At 45.1% G+C, this 19,302-nt stretch overlaps 1 protein-coding gene across 1 annotated transcript in view; it reads right to left on the bottom strand.

Annotated features, from left to right (window-relative positions):
- Window positions 1-19,302, bottom strand: part of LOC137379796 (epiphycan-like) — a 46,644-nt gene that overhangs the window by 5,157 nt on the left and 22,185 nt on the right. Inside the window, exons 2-5 of the mRNA XM_068051177.1 lie at window positions 16,307-16,451; window positions 12,300-12,458; window positions 4,302-4,504; window positions 2,525-2,620 (exon numbers count right to left, since the gene is read on the bottom strand). Coding sequence (XP_067907278.1) covers window positions 2,525-2,620; window positions 4,302-4,504; window positions 12,300-12,458; window positions 16,307-16,451 — 603 coding nt within the window. The remainder of the gene's footprint in view (window positions 1-2,524; window positions 2,621-4,301; window positions 4,505-12,299; window positions 12,459-16,306; window positions 16,452-19,302) is intronic.

Genomic DNA, 19,302 nt, shown 5'->3' with positions numbered 1-19,302 from the left:
TGTCGCCCACATCTGGTAAAATTACGGCAGCTGGAAGATGTTGGGGAGCCAGCCTGACGCGGGCCCATGCCATTTTACCAGTCCCCCCACCTCAATTCCTGCCTCCGTGGGGCTGGTAAAATTCTGCTCAACCAGTTCTGATGAAAGATCACAGACCTGCAATATTATCTCTGGGCTGAATTTTATTCTCGTGACGGGGGTCCTGGCAGTGGGCCAGGTCAGGAGGGACCCTGCTATGGTCCTCTGTTGGACCCCCCGTTGCAATTCCATGGCATGCAGGCAATTAACTGCCTGCCGTCAGAGACGCCATCCCTAAGGGATGAGCTGCCGCCTCTGAGAGCTGCTAGCCAATCAGAAGGCCAGCAGTTCTGCAGTACTGGCTGTGCCACTGGAAAAAGATAACCGATGGTACTAGCAGGACATTGGAGACCCCGGGAGAAGTGAGTGGGGTCGGGGTTGCCGGGGCCATTCAGTCAGGACCTGTCAACAGGGTGGGGGGTGGTTTGGTGAGGTTGGGGAGTTCTTCTGGCGGGGGTGGGGAATGGTGATTGCCACCAGGGGAGCTCTCCATGGGCCCAGGATTGCTCCCAAAAGAGGACCCCCCACTGACTCAACTAGGAAGCTGCCAGATTTTACCTGGTGGTGTCTCCCTGCAATGGCAGCCCTCTCAGCCTTAAATTGAAGTGGAGGCGAGAAAAGCCTCTTAAGTGACTACTTAAGGGCCTCAATTGGCCTGAGGCCAGAAGGACGGCCCGAGGACGGCTTTCCCCGCCCAGTCTAAATTGGAAGGTGCGGGAAGGCGATAGGCACTCCAACCCCTGCCTTTTCATGCAATTTTATGGGGCTCCCCATCTACGTTCCCCTCTCTAGGGAGCCCACATAATTCAGCCGTCTGTTTCTCTTTCCACAAGCACAGATGTTGCCAGACCTGCTGAGTATTTCCAGCATGTTCTGTTTTTATATTAGTTAAAACATATATGCAGTATAAAAGTGGGGAAGGGAAGAAACGCCACTCTCCAAACATTTAAATTGAGGTTAGGTAAGTTTAAAAAGTTTCTGGAGGGTCCAACAGACTTATGAGCTTTACAACCCTCGGAGATTTCTGTGCTCCTCCAATACTGGCATCTTGCGGATTTCCAATTTTAATTGCTCTACCATTGCCAACCATTTGCCAACCAAGGGCGGCACAGTGGCGCAGTGGTTAGCACCGCAGCCTCACAGCTCCAGGGACCCGGGTTCGATTCCAGGTACTGCCTGTGTGGAGTTTGCAAGTTCTCCCTGTGTCTGCGTGGGTTTTCTCCGGGTGCTCCGGTTTCCTCCCACAAGCCAAAAGACTTGCAGGTTGATAGGTAAATTGGCCATTATAAATTGTCACTAGTGTAGGTAGGTGCTAGGGAAATATAGGGACAGGTGGGGATGTTTGGTAGGAATATGGGATTAGTGTAGGATTAGTATAAATGGGTGGTTGATGGTCGGCACAGACTCGGTGGGCCGAAGGGCCTGTTTCAGTGCTGTATCTCTAATCTAATCATTTGTTCAGCTGCCTTGGCCCTAATCTCTGGAATCTCTCCCTAAACCTCTACCATCTCGACTTCCCTTTCCTCCATCCTGATGCTTTCTTCTGTAGCTTTGTGTCAAATTGTGATTGATAATGTACTTGTGAAGTGCCTTGGGACAATTTGCTACATTAAAGGCACTATATAAATGCAAGTTGTTGTTGTAAACTGGGTGAACCCTGCATTGGATTCACACTCCTTACAGTGTGAAAATAAAGCAGTGTGAGACCAACCCCTTCAGGGAATCTCACTCTGATACACTCTGGAGTCAGATTGGGCTAGATTTACACTGTTAGTTTAATGTCAGTGCAAAGTGTGAATTGCTTCACACTAATTCTACACTTGCTACATATTATGTAGAATAAGTGCACTCTTAAATTATAGAATGTTATGAGTCCCCAGGGAGTATATCATATTTTAGCCAGAGATTAAATGTGAAGACATCACTCTGAAATAAAATTGAGGGATTTAGGGCACTGAAAATGTTCTACCAAGCATTACGTGGAGCATACGTCTCAACAAAGGTGTGATAATTATCATTCTATAATTATATGATAACCAGAGTGAGAAAATTCCTGAGCGTCCATTTAGTAGTCATTGGTTTCCATAACAACTGAGCTACTTGTGATGGGTACAGATGTCTGTATTCCTGCTTGTGGGAGCTGGAAGAGATAGACGGACTGGCATCCGTCCTGTGGTTGGCATACTGCACTGGGACAATTGTTGGTCATTAAAATTCACCATAATGGAGGGAAATTGAACTGTATCGTGCAAAGCAGCATTTTTCTCTCAATGTGCACTGCCATCTGGATTCACACTGGGCAATATAATATTTTGCTACAAAAAAAACCTGTCCAGTTATCTCTTTAGATTTGATAGCCTGTCCCTAGTTATTTGTGGTGGGAGTGGTGACAGCGGTTAACGGGCTCATCACAATAAATATGTAACATGGATGATGTATATTTTACCTGTAGGTTAATAGAACGAAGACTCTCAGGCAGAGGAAGTGGGATGTAATTCAGCGTATTGCCAGCCAGATATAGATACTCAAGGTTGTTCATATCCTATCAATTAAGAGGAAAAAGAAACAGAAAACAATGCATCACCAGTTATCAATCAATATCATCAATTAGCATAATGCTATGGTAAAAAGCTGTGATTGTCATCTATGTTTACGATTGGTATAGAGAGTAAAGAACATTGAGCCCATTCCAAAGTACAAGATTATTAATGTTTTTAGCTCTTAGCTGAGTGGAGTTTTCACCAAACAGCAATTTTGCTGTTATGTAGGAGAAGGAAAAGATTATTTGAGATTTAAAAAAAAAATCTGGAGTGGAGTGCTGCCACAAAGTACTACTTATAGTTGTGTAGCCAAGAGCCAGTAGACATACTAGTTTTGGCTTTGTGTGATAATCTAAAATGGGCGGCCTACTTACATCTCTCCCATTTTTATTTTCATTGACTTCGTTATCACCCATTTTAGACTATAGCGCAAAGCCAAAACCACCCCCTTGAGCAAAAATGAAATTTGACTGAAAGTTGTGACCAGGTTTGAACTTTGGAGGTGGTGGTTGGGGGAGGGGGTGATGGTGGTGAGTGAAAATTTGTGGGCTGCTTTGGGCCCTTCCAATGAGGTTCAGGAGGAGGTCATCATATTTGTATAATTCAGCTGAGTGCCAGTGCCATTAGGGGCATTTTGAGCAGCTGCCAGAGGAGGAAAGACTGCAAAATCTAGTGCCTGCTTAACAGGAAGTAGCTTCACTCCCAAGATCGACATCCTACATGTCCTATCAAATTATAAGGGGTCCAGAAGAAACTGCAGACATTTTTGAGATTTTCAGGGGTATAGACCATGACCTCCTAGGTAGGTCCCACTTCCGCTGGATGGCAGACCAGATGTGAAGAAGTGCCGAGTCCATAGCTCCATTCCTTGGCCTTTCACCTTGCGATATAGGGGACAAACAGAGGCTGTGTCCCAAACAAGGCTCATGGAAACAAGTGGGGAAGGTTGGAACATGGCATAGAATCATAGAATGGTTACAGCACAGAAGGTGGCCATTCGGTCCATCAAGTCTTCGCCAACTCTCTGCAAGAACAATTCAGCTGGACCTTCCCCATCCTTTCCCTGTAACCCTGCCCATTTTTTAATCTTCGGATGCGTATTGCTTATCCAATTCCCTTTTGAAAGCCACAATTGAATCTGTCTCCACTACGCTGTTAGGCAGTGCATTCCAGATCCTAACCACTCGCTGTGTATTTCCTATTGTGCTTCCCGTGCATCGACAGGGCCACCGCCACATGGGAAATTGCGGCTGTGGTGGGAAGTTAATTACCCAGTTAAGGGTCTCAATTGGCGGCGGGGCAGGAAGGCCGTCCACAGGTCTTCCAATCTGGACTATATTTCAGCAGTGGTTGGATGGTGACAGCAACCCACCCCCACTCCTCGTGCCACCATTTTATGCTCTCCGTGCCTCTAAACCCACAATGGAGGAGAGCATAAAATTGCACCAAATAGAGTGACAAATATGTGACAATGCAGTTATGTGGTATAGACAAGATGGCAAAAAGATCTTCAAAGATATATAGATGAGACATTTAAGGAGCAAAGATCTGCTGCACAAAGGAAGTTCAGTCAACTTTCATATTAATTGGACCTTGAGTTAGTATTTCAAAGTTGACCTCATAATGTCTATACAAGACATTTAACAAAAACAATGTACTAAAGTGTATAATAATGGCTCTTACTTTGAATGCCTCTTTCTTTATCCCATTGCTGTGCAGTTTGTTGTGACTTGCATCAATGCTGATCATAGTTTTGGGAAGCTCAGGAAGCTGCACAAGTTCATTTGAAGCAACCATCAGATCTACCAGTTCAGGCAGCTGCCTTAAAGCATCTTCGTCAATAGAAGAAATCCTATTACCTGTCACGTCAATCCTCTTTAGGTGATCTAAGATGATAATAAATAACACAATTAATATACTTGGGAAAATAAAGCTTAACTATTTCTTCATTGAACAGTCGTCCCCAGTTAATATCTATCTGGTTTTAACAATTGCCTGGCCAGAAAAGCAGCTTGAAGTGCGCTAATTTGAACTGTTTAACACTAAGATAGTAAGATAATATAAGGAATGGATTCCCCATTTGTAATATTACATGCAAGCAGTTTTACCATGCAACTAAGATTATTTACGTGTCTCTGCCTCCCTTTTGGAGGGCACCCAACCTTTGTCTTTGCTTCCTGGCTATTTCTCCTCCTCTGCCACCTCCAACCCTGCTTCCTTACCCCCACTTCCAATGCTGCTTCTTTGCCACCCCATTCCAACCCTGCTTCGTTGCCCCCCCCCCCCATTCTCTGTTGTTGCTGATTGGCCGGCAGCTCACTGAGGCGGGACCTCCTCCCTCAAGTGGCTGGAAGTCCCACCTCAGGACAATTACAGACTGGGGATCCGTAAAATACAGGACGGATCCCCAGGCTAGGCAGAAGCGGGTTCGCCACCGACTTTCACGTCGGAGTCCGGCTCCTATCCATCCACCGTAAAATTCTGGCCTCTGTCTTGGTTTCTCAAGGCAAGTCTCCTTTAGAGTAGTTCTTGGACTGATTTAAAGTCTTGTCCTCTGCTTTTTCTAATGGAGCTGCTCCATGACACTGTCTGTAACTGCTATCACTGGGAGTAGAGATAAAGTTGACATGTTTATTACAAAAAAAACTTGCACTTATGATTTCTCATCTTAATTTCATAAAATGGGGGGAGTACTTTGAACAAAAAGCATTCTGTCTAGACTATCCTTTCCCATTTAGTAACACATTTATTATAAATATAAACAATACAGTACACACCAGCCCATAATATGCTCCCCTCTCTGAACTCCTGGACAAAGTAACAAGAGGAGGCCCTTCAATCCCTTGGGCCTGTTCCGCCATTCAATTAAATCACGGCTGCTCTGTATCTTAACTCCATCTTAACTGCCTTGTTTCTGAAAACCATTAATACTCTATCCCCTCAAAAACTACAGGCTAGAAATTCAGTTGCCCCATTTTCTTTGGGCCTGATTTATGACCTGCCTGCACTTGTTCAGATCGAGGTGGGCAGCACACAAGTTTTGTGTACCCACTACATCTGCCTGATTGCAGCTTCTGGCCGAGCGGATCCCTCACTGCTGCCGCCTTCCCAATGCTGTTGGCGGCCTCCATGCTGAGCGGGGGAGCCAACTAATGTCGTTCAGAAGCCACAGGTTGTAGGCAGCCTTCCCTGCGTAAAGGCACATTCCTTCTAAAAAGAATGCTGCACTATTGAGCTGAAGGCTGCTGGTAAATGATTTTGGAGCTATGGCGCAGCATACACGGGAGAGGGCTCCCAGCTTCAGTGACATCACCTTGGAGGCACTTGTCACACAGATGGAGGCCAGGAGAGAGGCCATGTTTCCGGGGTGGGTCAGTGGGGGGTGAGGGGGATTGCAGGAGGGCCTCAAGGAACACCGTATGGAGGGACTGGATGCGTGTGGCAGTGGAGATCAATATAGAATCTGGCCCCAAGACTTGCCAAAAAAGGTTTAATGTAAAGCCTGGCTCGGGTATAAAATTAAAACCCGGCCCAGGCCTGACCCGACCACAGCCAACCTGAACCCGACCCGGGCCCGGGTCCTACAATTTTTTTTCATGCCCGACCCAACTCAAAAATATCAAACACCGACCCTAAAATATCAAACATGTTATTAAAACAGAAAATTAAAATTGTGTCAAAACGTAGATTAAAAAGAAAACAATACAAAACAAAACCCAACCACAGCCAATCCGAACCCAACCCGACCCGACCCGAGCCCGAATATAGACCCAACCGGACCCGGACCTGACACGTAGTCGGGTTCGGGTCGGGTAGCCAGGCTTTAGTTTAATGACCTCATGCAGGTGGTCAAGGTGAGTGAATGCAACTTCACATTACATCTTCACACCACCAGCTTCTCACTCTTTTTGTTTTCCAAAAATATTCTTTTTCATAAAAACCTGTAAAAAAAAATACATTGCAAAACAGTTCAAAACAGCAGCAAGTTGACAAACCAAAAAGTGCAAAGGAAATCAGTTTTCTTCAATACAGGAGTGAGTTGCCTCACAACCCTTCCAATCCATTTTATATGTCATGTAAATTTTACAGCCAACCCATATTTGGTGTATACAGCCCGAGGGGTTTCCCTTGGGTCCAGCCCTTCAGTTCTATGACGGGAGGACCTTACACAGTGATCTTTCACCATTGAACCTTTGCAGCGGCAGCCCTAAGCTTTAGTGCATCCCTCAGCACGTATTCCTGGACCTTGGAATGTGCCAGTCTGCAACCCTCGGTCGTGGACAACTCGTTGCGCTGGAAGACCAGCGAGTTTCAGACAGACCAAAGAGCATCTTTCACCGAATTGATGGTCCTCCAGCAGCAGTTGATGTTTATCTCAGTGTGTGTCCCTGGGAACAGCCCATAAAGCACAGACTCTGTTACAGAGCTGCTTGGAATGAGCCTCGACAAAAATTACTGCATCTCTTTCCGCAGCTGCTTTGCAAAGGCATATTCCAGAAGGAGGTGGGCAACAGTCTCTTCCCCACCACAGCCACCTCAAGGGTAGCATGCAGAGGGAGAGAGACTCCGGTTGTGCATGAAGGATCTGATGAGGAGGGCCCTTCTCACCACCAGTCTTGGTGCTTGTTTGAAAGTTTTGGTGATGAGGCATTCTGCTAAATAACTTTAACAGTCTGCTTGAGGAACCATCCGACAGGATCCACCATCTCCTTATCCCATAGGGTCTTGAGAACATTCCATGCAGACCACTGCCTGATGGATTAGTGGTCAAAGGTATTTTTCTGCACAAACTTTCCCATGAAGGATAGGTGGTACGGCACGGCCCAACTGGATGGAGTATTCCACCGCAATGTGACCAGACCCATTCTTCGCAACAACGGGGACAGATACCACCAGCTTCTCACAATGCTCAATGCACCACACCCACATCACTCGCCCGGCGGCACTCCCTGGCACTCGGACTCATGCTTACCATTCACATACTCCACCTTACAATGATGCCAGCCTCACACACACCTCGCATCACCTATACAGACCTCCAGCTATTCAGCTATGGCAGGGACATGACCCATGCACAGTGCCACACAATCACAGACATTCTTCCCTTTATCATGCAGGAGAAGGTTGCCGACAACACAAGACAGACCCAGAGCACTGACGGAGGGCCAGCATAACAGAATCCTCTGAATCCCCTCGAGGAGGTGGTGCTCCGCATTATTGGGCCAGCAACAAAGAGCCCGTGGCATCCATCACCACTGTGACCATCCAAGATGACGGTAAGTGACTGCTGTATTCCCCTTCTCAACTTCCTCCTCATTAGATGTGGCGTGAAGTGGAAGATACAGATGGTGTGACCGTGGCCCTCCTGCTTTCCTCTCCTCCTGCTTTCCTCTCCTCCCCCCTCATCTTCCCTCACCCCAGTTCTCCTCTTCTACTTTTATGCTTTCAGATACCTAAGATCTGCCACCTGGGCAGCCTCAGCACATACAGGAGAAAGAGGAACTGCAACCCTACACCAGTGATGAGGAGGCACTGTCACTTGATTGGACACTCCCAGCACCAGTTCAGATCTTGGCGAATATTAGAGGCTGGTATAGAGTCGGGATCAGCACCTGGTGAGCCACCAGGTACCAGTGGGCTGCAGCCAAACCTGGGAAAAGGGTGGCTCGTGTGCTGGCTCCCCAGTGAGTGAGGTCGGACATGAATAATGCTGCAGGGGCCTTAGATGATCTTCAATGGGGTGGCATACAGAAGAACATTGATCACTATGCCTACAGAGATACTTGGTGCATTGCAGACCTACCAGACAGTCTTCAGTCACTGTCAAGGAGCATGGAGGAGTGTGGATCCAATGTGGCAAAGGGCGTCGCGCAGAGCTTGGAGCTCATTCTTTCCAGCGTGGAAGTGGTGGCCAACTCCATGACAGCACTAACAGACGTGCCTGTGATGGGTGTCTGGTGGCCACAGTGTCAGCTTCCACTGCAGCACAGGCGGAGGCTTCCCAATGTCTCAGTGCTGCAGTGGAACCTCAGATGGAGGCTATGAGATCTGTGCTTGCTGCCATGCAGGCTCAGACTGCTGCCATCATGGGTGTGGGTCACAATGCTCAAAGGGGCAGGCAGGCTCTCACAGCAGTCCAGCAATCTGTGCTCCAAATTATTATGAGGATTGCAGAAGTGCTGCCCTGTAGGAATGGCAGTGGCCCCATGGAGCATGATCCCACCTCTGTCACCTCCACCAGTGTCTTGCTGATGCCTTTCAGCCAGACATCCCAGACTGCTGCCCCCTATGCTAAGGTGGTACAGTCTGAAGCCAGGCCCCCAAAACCCAGAGCTACTCGAGGGCATTCTGCAAGGCCATCTGCCGTCTCCCCCAGTCAAAGTCAGCAGCCCCCACCAGCTAGGACAGGCAATGGCACCCACAGAACAGGCACTAAGGAATTACACAATGCTGAATAGTCAATAGTTGTTTGTATAATTGGATGTATTGTTGGAGAAAGATGTTTTGTGAAGGTTTTGCTGGTGGTTTTTATTGCGGATGTTGGCCAAGGGGATGTCATGATGGGGAATCTGAAATGGATGTGATGGTAGGGAATGGTGGATCCATGTTGGGATGGGTAAGTTGTTACAGTGGAAACGGAGCCTCACAATCCGCTCCTACGGTCCATCCCTTGCATGGGGTCCAGCATACCTCCTCCCTGCCTCCACATGTTTTTCCTCCTCCTCCTTCCTCCTTACAGAGCTTCCCCTCTCTGCCTCCTCCATTCCGTTTCCTGGATGTTGAGAGAGGCACTGCAACAACTGCCGCAGTACCTGGGTCAGACAGTCCTATCTCCTCCTTGACTGTATTCAGAAACTGGCTAAAAGCACCTTCAAGAACACAGCACAAAACTTTCACTAATCCTGCCTAAGCAAAAGTTACTCAAAAACATCTCACTTGCAACTTGTTGAGTGGCCCTTTAATTAGCACTGGCCCAAGTCCCATCTTGCAGCAGAATGGCTGATCTTTGGTGAGTGATTTATGAATTCTTTGCTTGCACTACCATCACCCAAATTAGGGATTCTGGCATCACATCAGCCGGTTAGGTTGTGTAATTTCAGGATAGTACCTCGTCACGTGCTTCTGGCACACACTGGGGATGCCCATGTGGGCACTGTTTTGAGCAGAGTTCACTGCACGGGCCACACCAGAAGACATTGGCGGCTCTGTGTGACTGCAGAAAGCGACAGTAGTCCTCTGTAGCACTGCCTCCAGCAACACTACACAAAGGAATTTTGTGTCTACCATCCATAGTTTTGAAATTTTCAAGTGACCTCCTCTCGCCCCCCCCACTGGCTCAAGAGCTTTCTAGGGGAGAGAGTTCCAGATTCCACTACCCTTTGTGTGAAGACGTGCTTCCTGTCATCACCCCTGAATGGCATAGCTCTAATTTTAAGTTTATATTGTCGTTCCCTGAATCCCCCACTGAAGGAAATCGTTTATCTCTTTCTACCCTATCAAATCGCCATTGAAGCATTAGCTATTGGAGGCTATCATAAAAGGTTGGTATTTAAGTAAGGGTGGCCCTATAACAAGGCGAGTGCAATCCAAGACCAATGTGAAACTTTGAAAACGGGCTCCATAAAGGTCTCCTGGGATCACAGGAACAGGGGTGGGCTATCTAACCCCTCAAGCACAAGATGCTCCATTCAAATAGCTTATGGCTGATCTGCATCTTAACTCCATTTACATCAGTCATTGCTAACAAAATGGGCCCCTGCACTCAAAACTTTAAAGCACTTTGGCTGATTGCCATTGCCATTATGTTGTAATCAAAGCAACGCAAGCTGCAAGCACCCAAAAATTATAGAAAGGAATAAAAATATAGATCAGTGTAGGGACCCTTGCTTTTTCCTGATATATATTAATGACCTAGACCTTGGTGTACAGGGCACAATTTCAAAGTTTGCAAATGATACGAAACTTGGAAGCATTGTGAACTGTGAGGAGGATAGTGTAGAACTTCAAAAGGACATGGACAAGTTGGTAGAATGGGCAGACAGGTGGCAGATGAAGTTCAATGCAGAGAAATGTGAAGTGATTCATTTTGGTAGGAAGAACATGAAGAGACAATATAGAATAAAGGATACAATTTCTAAAGGGGGTGCAGGAGCAGAGGGACCTAGGTGTATATGTGCATAAGTCATTGAAGGCGGCAGGACAGGTTGAGAGAGTGGTTAATAAAGCATACAGTGTCCTGGGCTTTATTAATAGGGCCATAGGGAACAAGACCAAGGAAGTTATGTTGAACTTGTATAAGACATTTGTTTGGTCTCAGCTGGAGTTATTGCGTCCAGTCTGGGCACTGCACTTTAGGAAAGACGTGAGGGCAATGGAGAGAGTACAGAAAAGATTCACAAGAATGGTTCCAGGGGTGAGGAATTTCAGTTATGAAGATAGATTGGAGAAGTTAGGACGTTAGGACTGTTTTCCTTGAAGAAGAGAAGGCTGAGAGGTGATTTGATAGAGGTATTCAAAATCATGAGAAGTCTGGACAGAGTAGATAGAGAGAAACTGTTCCCACTTGTGAAAGGATCACGAACAAGAGGGCACAGATTTAAAGAATTTAGTAAGAGAAGCAAAAGTGACATGAGGAAAAACGTTTTCACACAGTGCCTGGTTAAGGTCTGGAATGCGCTGCCGGAGAACGTGGTGGAGGCAGGTTCAATTGAAGCATTCAAAAGGGAATTAGACAGTTATATGAAAAGGAAGAATGTGCAGGGTTATGGAGAGAAGGCAGAGGAATGGAACTGAGGGAATTGCTCAGTCAGAAAGCCAGTGCAGACACGATGGGCCGAATGGCCTCTTTCTGTACTGTAACGATTCTGCGAAAAAGAGACAGTAAGAAATAACCTTATAAAATCTTAAGAAACTAGCTCTTTCTCTTATTGAGAAAGATTCTATAACAGTCTGCTGGGCTGACAGACACGGGACAGCGCAGGCCTGTTATCTCCGCCAAGGACATGACTCTAGCACAGGCTCAAAAACAAGACATTCTTAAAGCTGATAAGATGGAGCCTCGTATCCTCTCTAGCAAGTGTCTGGCAGAAGTTTACAAATGGTACCTAGCAAGCGATAAGCCACTAGATGACTTCAGGGGCAGAGTTCTGGGCTTGGGAGGGGTTTACTTTTAGTACCTGGCCCTCAATGATTGGGCAATTGGAATCAAACAAGTGATTAACATGGGACACCCACCAGCCCCTAGAAATAAAGTATATAAACAGGTGCTCAGGAGGGAAATCTACAGTCTTCTTCAGAAGAAGGAGTGCTTCCATACAAACTTCTGCCTAACACTTCGACTAGCTCAAGAAGGCTGAGGATCCTGAGGAGCAAAGAGACCACCAACACTTCACCTGCCTCATCCATCGGGTAGACTGCCACCACTGTTCTGTCCCAACGTACGATCTGAGATAGGTAAACTGTTCAACCTGTTACGGTTGTATGTCTTTTCTGTCTATTTAGCTTATGCCACATCATATTTAAACTGCTGCTTCTTAATAAACTACTTTAACACCACCTATGACTTCAACCCCTGAGATAATCTGTGACTCCTGAACCAAATCTTACAACACTTTATATAATCAGACATTAACATTGTCTTCTCTTCCATATTAATAAGCTTGAAATTTCACATGGTCATACTTAGCCCAGAAAAATCTCCTTTCTTTATGTTGGTGAGCTTGTTAAACCGTGCGTAGAAATGAGTGGTATCCTTGGGAAGAGGTGGTATGCTTTTGATATCTGTATCATCACAGTACACAGATCCACTCAGGCAGGTACACAAAAGGCAGGTTGGAAGCCCTGAGAGGTAAAACCAGAAAATAAATATTGAAGTTGTACTCTGACGATTCGACGATAACATTTAAACGTGTTTCACCATGTTTATTTTGACATTACCCTCATAGGAACAGAAGGAGGTCAGGTAGCCTCTCAAGTCTGTTCTGCCATCAGTTGGATCACAGTTGATAACTGCATCCACCTGCTTAGGCTCCATATCCTTTTATACCCTTGGCGAGCAAAAATCTGTCAATCTTAGATTTAAAATTGTAATTTGAGCTAGCATTGACTGCATTTTTTGGAAGAGAGTTCCATATTTCTACCACACTTTGCGTGAAGAAGTGTTTCCTAATTTCTCTCCTGAACTGCCTGGCTCTAGTTTTAAGGTTATGTCCCTTTGTCCTAGGTTCCTCCACCAGCAGCTAAAGTTTCTATCTACCCGAACAAGTCCTTTAAAAATCCTAAAATCCTCACTCAAATGACTACTTAACTCTCTATAATTCAGGGAATACAAACCTAATTTATGTAATCTCTCCTCATAATCTAACCTTTGGCACTCTTTTGAGAACTTCTGCATAATTGGCACTTAGGTCTCAAAATTCCTTTGGTCACAAGTGTGGAGGTTATGCAGTTACAATGGGTTGATGACCAACAGCACTCGACACGCTAAATGCCTGCCAGTGCTAACCCTGCTGGTGTTCGCGGGGTTCAGCAGTAGGACACCTTTGGTCATGAGGTGGGAAGTAGGAAGTCTCTCATTATGCTCTAGATATCATGAGTTTTTGGCAGGCATAATTTTGTATGCATATTCGTACGTTTACTGGGGGAGACAGTGGTGTACTGGTAATGTCACTGGACTAATAATCCAGAAGCCCAGGCTAATGCCCTGGGGACACGGGTTCAAATCCCACCATGGCAGCTGGTGGAATTTAAATTCAATTAATTAATTTTAAAAATCTGGAATTGAAAGCTAGTTTCAGTAATGGTGCCATGAAACTATCATCGATTGTTGTAAAAACCCATCTGATTGTCCTTTAGGGAAGGAAATCTGCTGTCCTTACCTGGTCTGGCCTACACATGACTCCAGATCCTCAGGAATGTGGTTGACTCTTCATAAAATGGCCTAGAAAGCCATTCAGTTCAAGGGCAATTAGGGATGGGCAACAAAAGTTGGCCCTGCCAGTGATGCCCACATCCCATGAAATAAAACTTGCAAAGGTCATGGAGGCGCAAATGCCATTTGGGGCACATTTCTGGCCATGATGTGCAGGAATCTTGGCACCCACCTATTTGCAGTCCCTTGGTGGGGGGGGGGGGGGGGGGTGGTCTTACTAAGACCCCTCCCTAACACAATCAAGAGGACTATCTAGGTCTATCTAACAGTCTAGGCTGCTTGCCTGACCTGAGCCTCAAACATGCTGGTACAGCCTGTTACACCACCTTTCAATTGATATACCAACTGTCATGGCTACACCAGGTCCTGAGTGAGCCGAGGAAATGGGGTCTCCTGGCTTAGGGAGTCTCCTAACTTTGTCCACTTACCATCATTTACTTTTATGTCTTTTAAAGGGCAGTTGGAAATTCCATCCCTTCCAAGGCACAGTGGAAAATCCCAGAATCAAAGGAGACCCAGTGCAACCTGATATCTGCTGTCTTCCTATGGTCCTGCTGGTTTCCTGCCAGCGGAAAGTTTGGGCCTTAGTGCTTAGAAACTGGCAGCACTATCAATTATGTTATAATGTAAAACAATCAATCTACAATAAGAAGTGCATCTTCATATCAGAGCTACTTGAGAAGCAGTGCAAGTATTTTACAATGGATACATAATTGGTTGACCAATATGAAATATGAAAACCCAGAGCACAGCAGTACAGGAATTGTCTCAGCCTGGGTGAATGTTAGCAGCTCGACTTGTTATGTTTAATACTTTTATAAATGACCTGAGACTAGTGTCATAAGCGCAGAGGCTAAGCTTGCAGATGATGTAAAGTTAACAAAGATGGTAGGCTCCACAACTGTCCAGGATAAGCTACAGGAGGATTTGGATATACTTGGGAACTGGTGGTAAGCCACTTTCTTGGACCAGTGCAATCCATGTGGTGAAGGTACTGCCACAGTGTGGTTGGTTAGGGAGTTCCAGGATTTTGATTCAGCGAACTATAATGGAACAGCGATATATGTGTTCAAGTCAGGACGGTGCTAGACTTGGAGGGGAATTTGGAGGTGATAGTGTTCTCATGCATCTGCAGCCCTTGTCCTCCTAGGTGCTGGAGGTCACAAGTTTGAGAGGTGCAAGATTAATCTTTCCCACCTATGGGCAGGATTGTTATACACCACTAATCCTTGCCTGCAAGGAATGGGGAAGATGTATAAATGGGTGGAGCATGTCCCCAACCCATTTCCTCTCCCAATTCTGCTAAAGAATCATCAAAGGGAAGGTGGGAAGTCCCAGCCATTAGCTCTAGCCATACAGATCTATATCTATCTCATGCTTTTGTCAATGACTAATGCATAAGTAACTATATTTTAGAATACAACAGGAAACTAAGCCAAATATCAGAACAGTGCATCACTTGACTGTACATTCTTGAACAGGTTGCTATAAAGGCCTCTCTTGGACATATAATGGGATTCCCTTAACTTTCCTCAAACTATTTTTTGCAAAATTGCACCTGTACAATACACCGACAAATCACAAATACTGAGTGTAAATAGAATGTAAAGGTATCCCTGTAGTTCATGGTAGATTTGGCAGCATTTTGGAAAAGTACCCGATGCTTCAAGGTATAATATTTATGACATCTTTTAGTATAGTACACATTTCATATATTACTCTAAATTGTGTATTTTTTAAAATTCAAGATGATGCTTTTTATTCAGTTATGGGATGTGGACATCACTGCCATGCTAGCATTTGTTGCCCATCCCTAATTGCCCCTGAGAAAGTGGTGGTGAGTCACTGCCTTGAATAGAACTGAGTGGTTTGCTCGGCCATTTCAGAACAAACCACATTGCTGTGGGCCTGGAGTCACGTATCAGTTAGAATAGATAAGGACAGCAGTTTCCTTCCCTAAAAGGCATTAGTGAACCAGATGAGTTTTTAATGATAATCCGGTAGTTTCATGGTCACCATTACTTTTTATTCCAGATTTATTTAATTAACTGAATTTAAATTCCCCAGTGGCTTCATGTCTTCCGGTCATTAGCCCAAGCCTCTGGATTACTAGTCTAGTGACATAACTACTATGCTGCATTAATAAAAGTATGATTTGTTTAAAAAACAATGGGCATTTGAGAATGGTGGAGAATATCAATAGAAACATATTTTATAATTGGGACAGTTTTTACTGCTGCTCTCCAGTTTAAAACACCCATGTTGCAGTCTAACAGACTACAAATCTCCAAGTATTAATTTTGCGTGCAATGTGGAATGTTAGGTTTGGAATCTACGTGGTAGGCAAAGGCATGAACGTACCCAGAGTCTGGAATTTTTGGTGTAATTTAAACGCTTTTGGATAGTTTTTATCTGCTGTGGTTAGATTATGGACACCGGAAAGTCAAAGGCTGTGGTGGAACATTCAGAGAAAAAGTTCCTTTGCGAAGCCAAAATTACAATTAAAGACTTACAGAAGGGCCCTTGTCACATCTCACAAATACACTGAAAATAAACCATCACTCAGAAATCGCTGCATATGGAAACATTGTGAGGTAACAAACTTAGCATAAACCATATTAGTTTAAAAAAAAGATTTTTATATACTTCCAATTTTATTAAGTATTGAGAATGTAAATTGTGGCAATCGTCCAAAATTCCATTCAGTGCAAATAGACCCAGATTCTGAATAGAATCTCACACTGTTGCCGCTACAAACCTTCCTTCGTTTCAGGGCCAAGGAGACCCGGCACACTGGGAGCACCAGGATCCAAAGGTTCATGAGGAACCAGCTCTTCCTCGTAGTCACTGTCATAGGTAACAAGCTCTCTGTTCCCAGAAGGTGTCAGACTGCCAATCTCGATCTATCACCAAAAAAGGCACCGTGCATAAGTTTCTTTTTAAAGAAAACAATATATAAAAAGTCATTTCACATTGACTTTGATTTTTTTAAATCTGCAGTTGCAACCAAGACAATCCCAATTCAGTCTGTGTACCGTGTTCCACCACATGAGGGCATTGAAGTCTGATGACCGTATTAGGTTCTTGACAAGTTATTGTGAAACTGGATCAAACTTACCAATGTGTTCAAATTCCATTTAAGCATCAAAGATTCTACCAATGTCTTAGAATGCATGCTTAGAGAAAAATGCTGTGGTTTTCTTATTTTCTATTCTTATTCCCTTTCATCCGATATGAAGCCATGTCAACAAATTGTTACCATAACATTTTTGGGATAGTTACAGCTCTTTGCGTTTCCATACATTTTAACATAGCACTATAGGTGTATTGCAGAGGGCTGTGTGTGTATGCAAGGGACATTTGCGGTCCCGGCACAAAGGGTTAATCACCTGGAGCGTATTGTCAGGACATTTGGATGTGGGCGTCAGAGATTGCACAGAATTTCATTGACGGAAAATGCTGCGGGGGCTGCGCTAACCATTGCACCTTGTAACCTCCAAAAAGTTCGCGTTCCTCCCCCGCACCCTCCTCTTCTCTGAACTCATTTCCTAAAGTTGCTAACTTAGACTTTCTTAGGTCTGCACCCGTGTGACCATCTCTCCTGAGTGAGCCCGGACAATGAATACTGACAAGGTTATTCGGCTGTAGAGGGGGCCTGATGGTTGGGCTTGATCCAGCCCTCAATCAAAGACCGCACGTGTGCACTTTTCAGTATGGGTGCCCTTACCAGCTCAGGATGTTGTGATCAATTGTTGCTGCCATGACTGAAGTCAGCTAATCAGGCTAGGTTTTGAGCCCAATGTCTCCTTGATCTTATGGCTCAGCCCCACAACAGGGAATGGGATAGTTGTGTTCTACAACGAAGCTATTGGGGTGGCCATCCTAAAATGCAATTTTTGAATGCTTATTTTCTGACCCACTTCCTTGTTAATTGTTCTGATGAACTGCAGAAAATTATCACAATTTTCAAACATAGCAGATATTAGTTGACATAAATCTCAGAAAATATACTTAAATATTTCTTAACATACCAGTGTTTCTATAATAGGGCATCAGCAGGCTCTCACATTGAATCTAAAGAACATTACAAACAGGAGGAAACCATTCAGCCCCATCGAGCCTGCTCCATCATTCATTTCAATCATGGCTGACCTGGCACCTCAACTCCATTTACTCAGCTTAGCTCCATATCCCTTGATACCCTCACCTAACAATATTCTATCGACCTCCGTCTTGAAAGTTGAAATTGTTGCCCTGCTTTCGCAGTCCTTTGGGGGAGAGAATTCCAGATTTCTACTATCCTTTTTGTGGAAAAAGTTCTTCCTGATTTTCCTGCTGAATGGTCTACCTCTCATTTTAAAGATTATGTCCCCTTGTGCTTGGTTCCCCTACCAGAGAAATAGATTTGCTGTATCTACTCTATCAAATTAAAAAAAAATTTGAAATACCTCGATTAAATCAGCCCGATTAATGCAGAATGTAGAACAGGATGCCAGGAGCATCACCAGGCATACTTAAAAAAATAGAGATGCCAACCTGGTGAAGTTACAACACAGGACTACATGCATGCTAAACAGTGGAAGCAGCATGCGATAGGCAGAGCTAAGCGATCCTACAACGAACAGAGTAGTTCAAAGCTCTGCAGTCCTGTCACATCCAGTCATCAATGGTGGTGGACAATTAAACAACTAACCGGAGCAGGAGTCTCCATAAATATTCCCATCCTCAATGATGGGGGAGCCCAGCACACCAAGTGCAAAAGACAAGGCTAAAGCATTTGCAACCATCTTCAGCCAGAAGTGCCAAGTGAATGATTCATTTTGGCCGCCCCCTGACGTCACCAGCATCACAGATGCCAGTATTCAGCCAATTCGATTCACTCCAAAGGATAGTAAGAAATGGTTGAAGGTACTGGATACAGCAAAGGCTATGGGGCCTGACAACAACCCAGTTGTATTACTGAAGACCTGTACTCCAGAACAACTGTGCCCCTAGCCAAGCTGTTCCAGTACAGCTACAACACTGGCATCTACCCAGCAATGTGAGAAATTGCCCAGGTATGGCCTGTCCACAAAAAGCAGGACAAATCCAACCCGGCCAATTACCGCCCCATTAGTCTACTCTCAATCATCAGTAAAGTGATGGAAGGTGTCGTTGACAGTGCTATCAAATGGCACTTAATCAGCAATAACCTGCTCACCGATGCTTAGTTTGGGTTCCGCTAGGGGCACTTGGCCCCAGACCTCATTACAGCCTTGGTACAAACATGGACAATGTAGCTGAATTCAAGAGGTGAGGAGAGACATTAAGGCAGCATTTGACTGAGTGTGGCATCAAAGACCCCTAGCAAAATTGAAGCCAATGGGAAGCAGAGGGAAAATTTTCAACTGGTTGGAGTCATACCTTGCACAAAGGAAGATGGTTGTGATTGTTGGAGACCAATCATCTCAGACCCCAGGACATCACTGCAGGAGTTCCTCAGGGTAGTGTCCGAGGTCCTACCATCTTCTTCTGCTTCATCAATAACTTTCCCTGCATCATAAGATCAGAAGTGGGGATGTTCTCTGATGATTGCACAGTGTTCAGCACCATTCACATCTCCTCAGATACTGAAACCTTCCGTGCCCACATGCAGCAAGACCTGGACAACATTCAGACTTGTGCTGATAAGTGGCAAATGACATTTATGCCACACAAGTGGTGAGCAATGACCATCTCCAACAAGGGAGAATCTAACCATCCCCACTTAATGTT

Source organism: Heterodontus francisci, chromosome 18 (assembly GCF_036365525.1).
Source record: "Heterodontus francisci isolate sHetFra1 chromosome 18, sHetFra1.hap1, whole genome shotgun sequence".
Classification (NCBI taxonomy): Eukaryota; Metazoa; Chordata; class Chondrichthyes; order Heterodontiformes; family Heterodontidae; genus Heterodontus; species Heterodontus francisci.
This window is presented reverse-complemented; position numbering and strand designations above follow the sequence as displayed.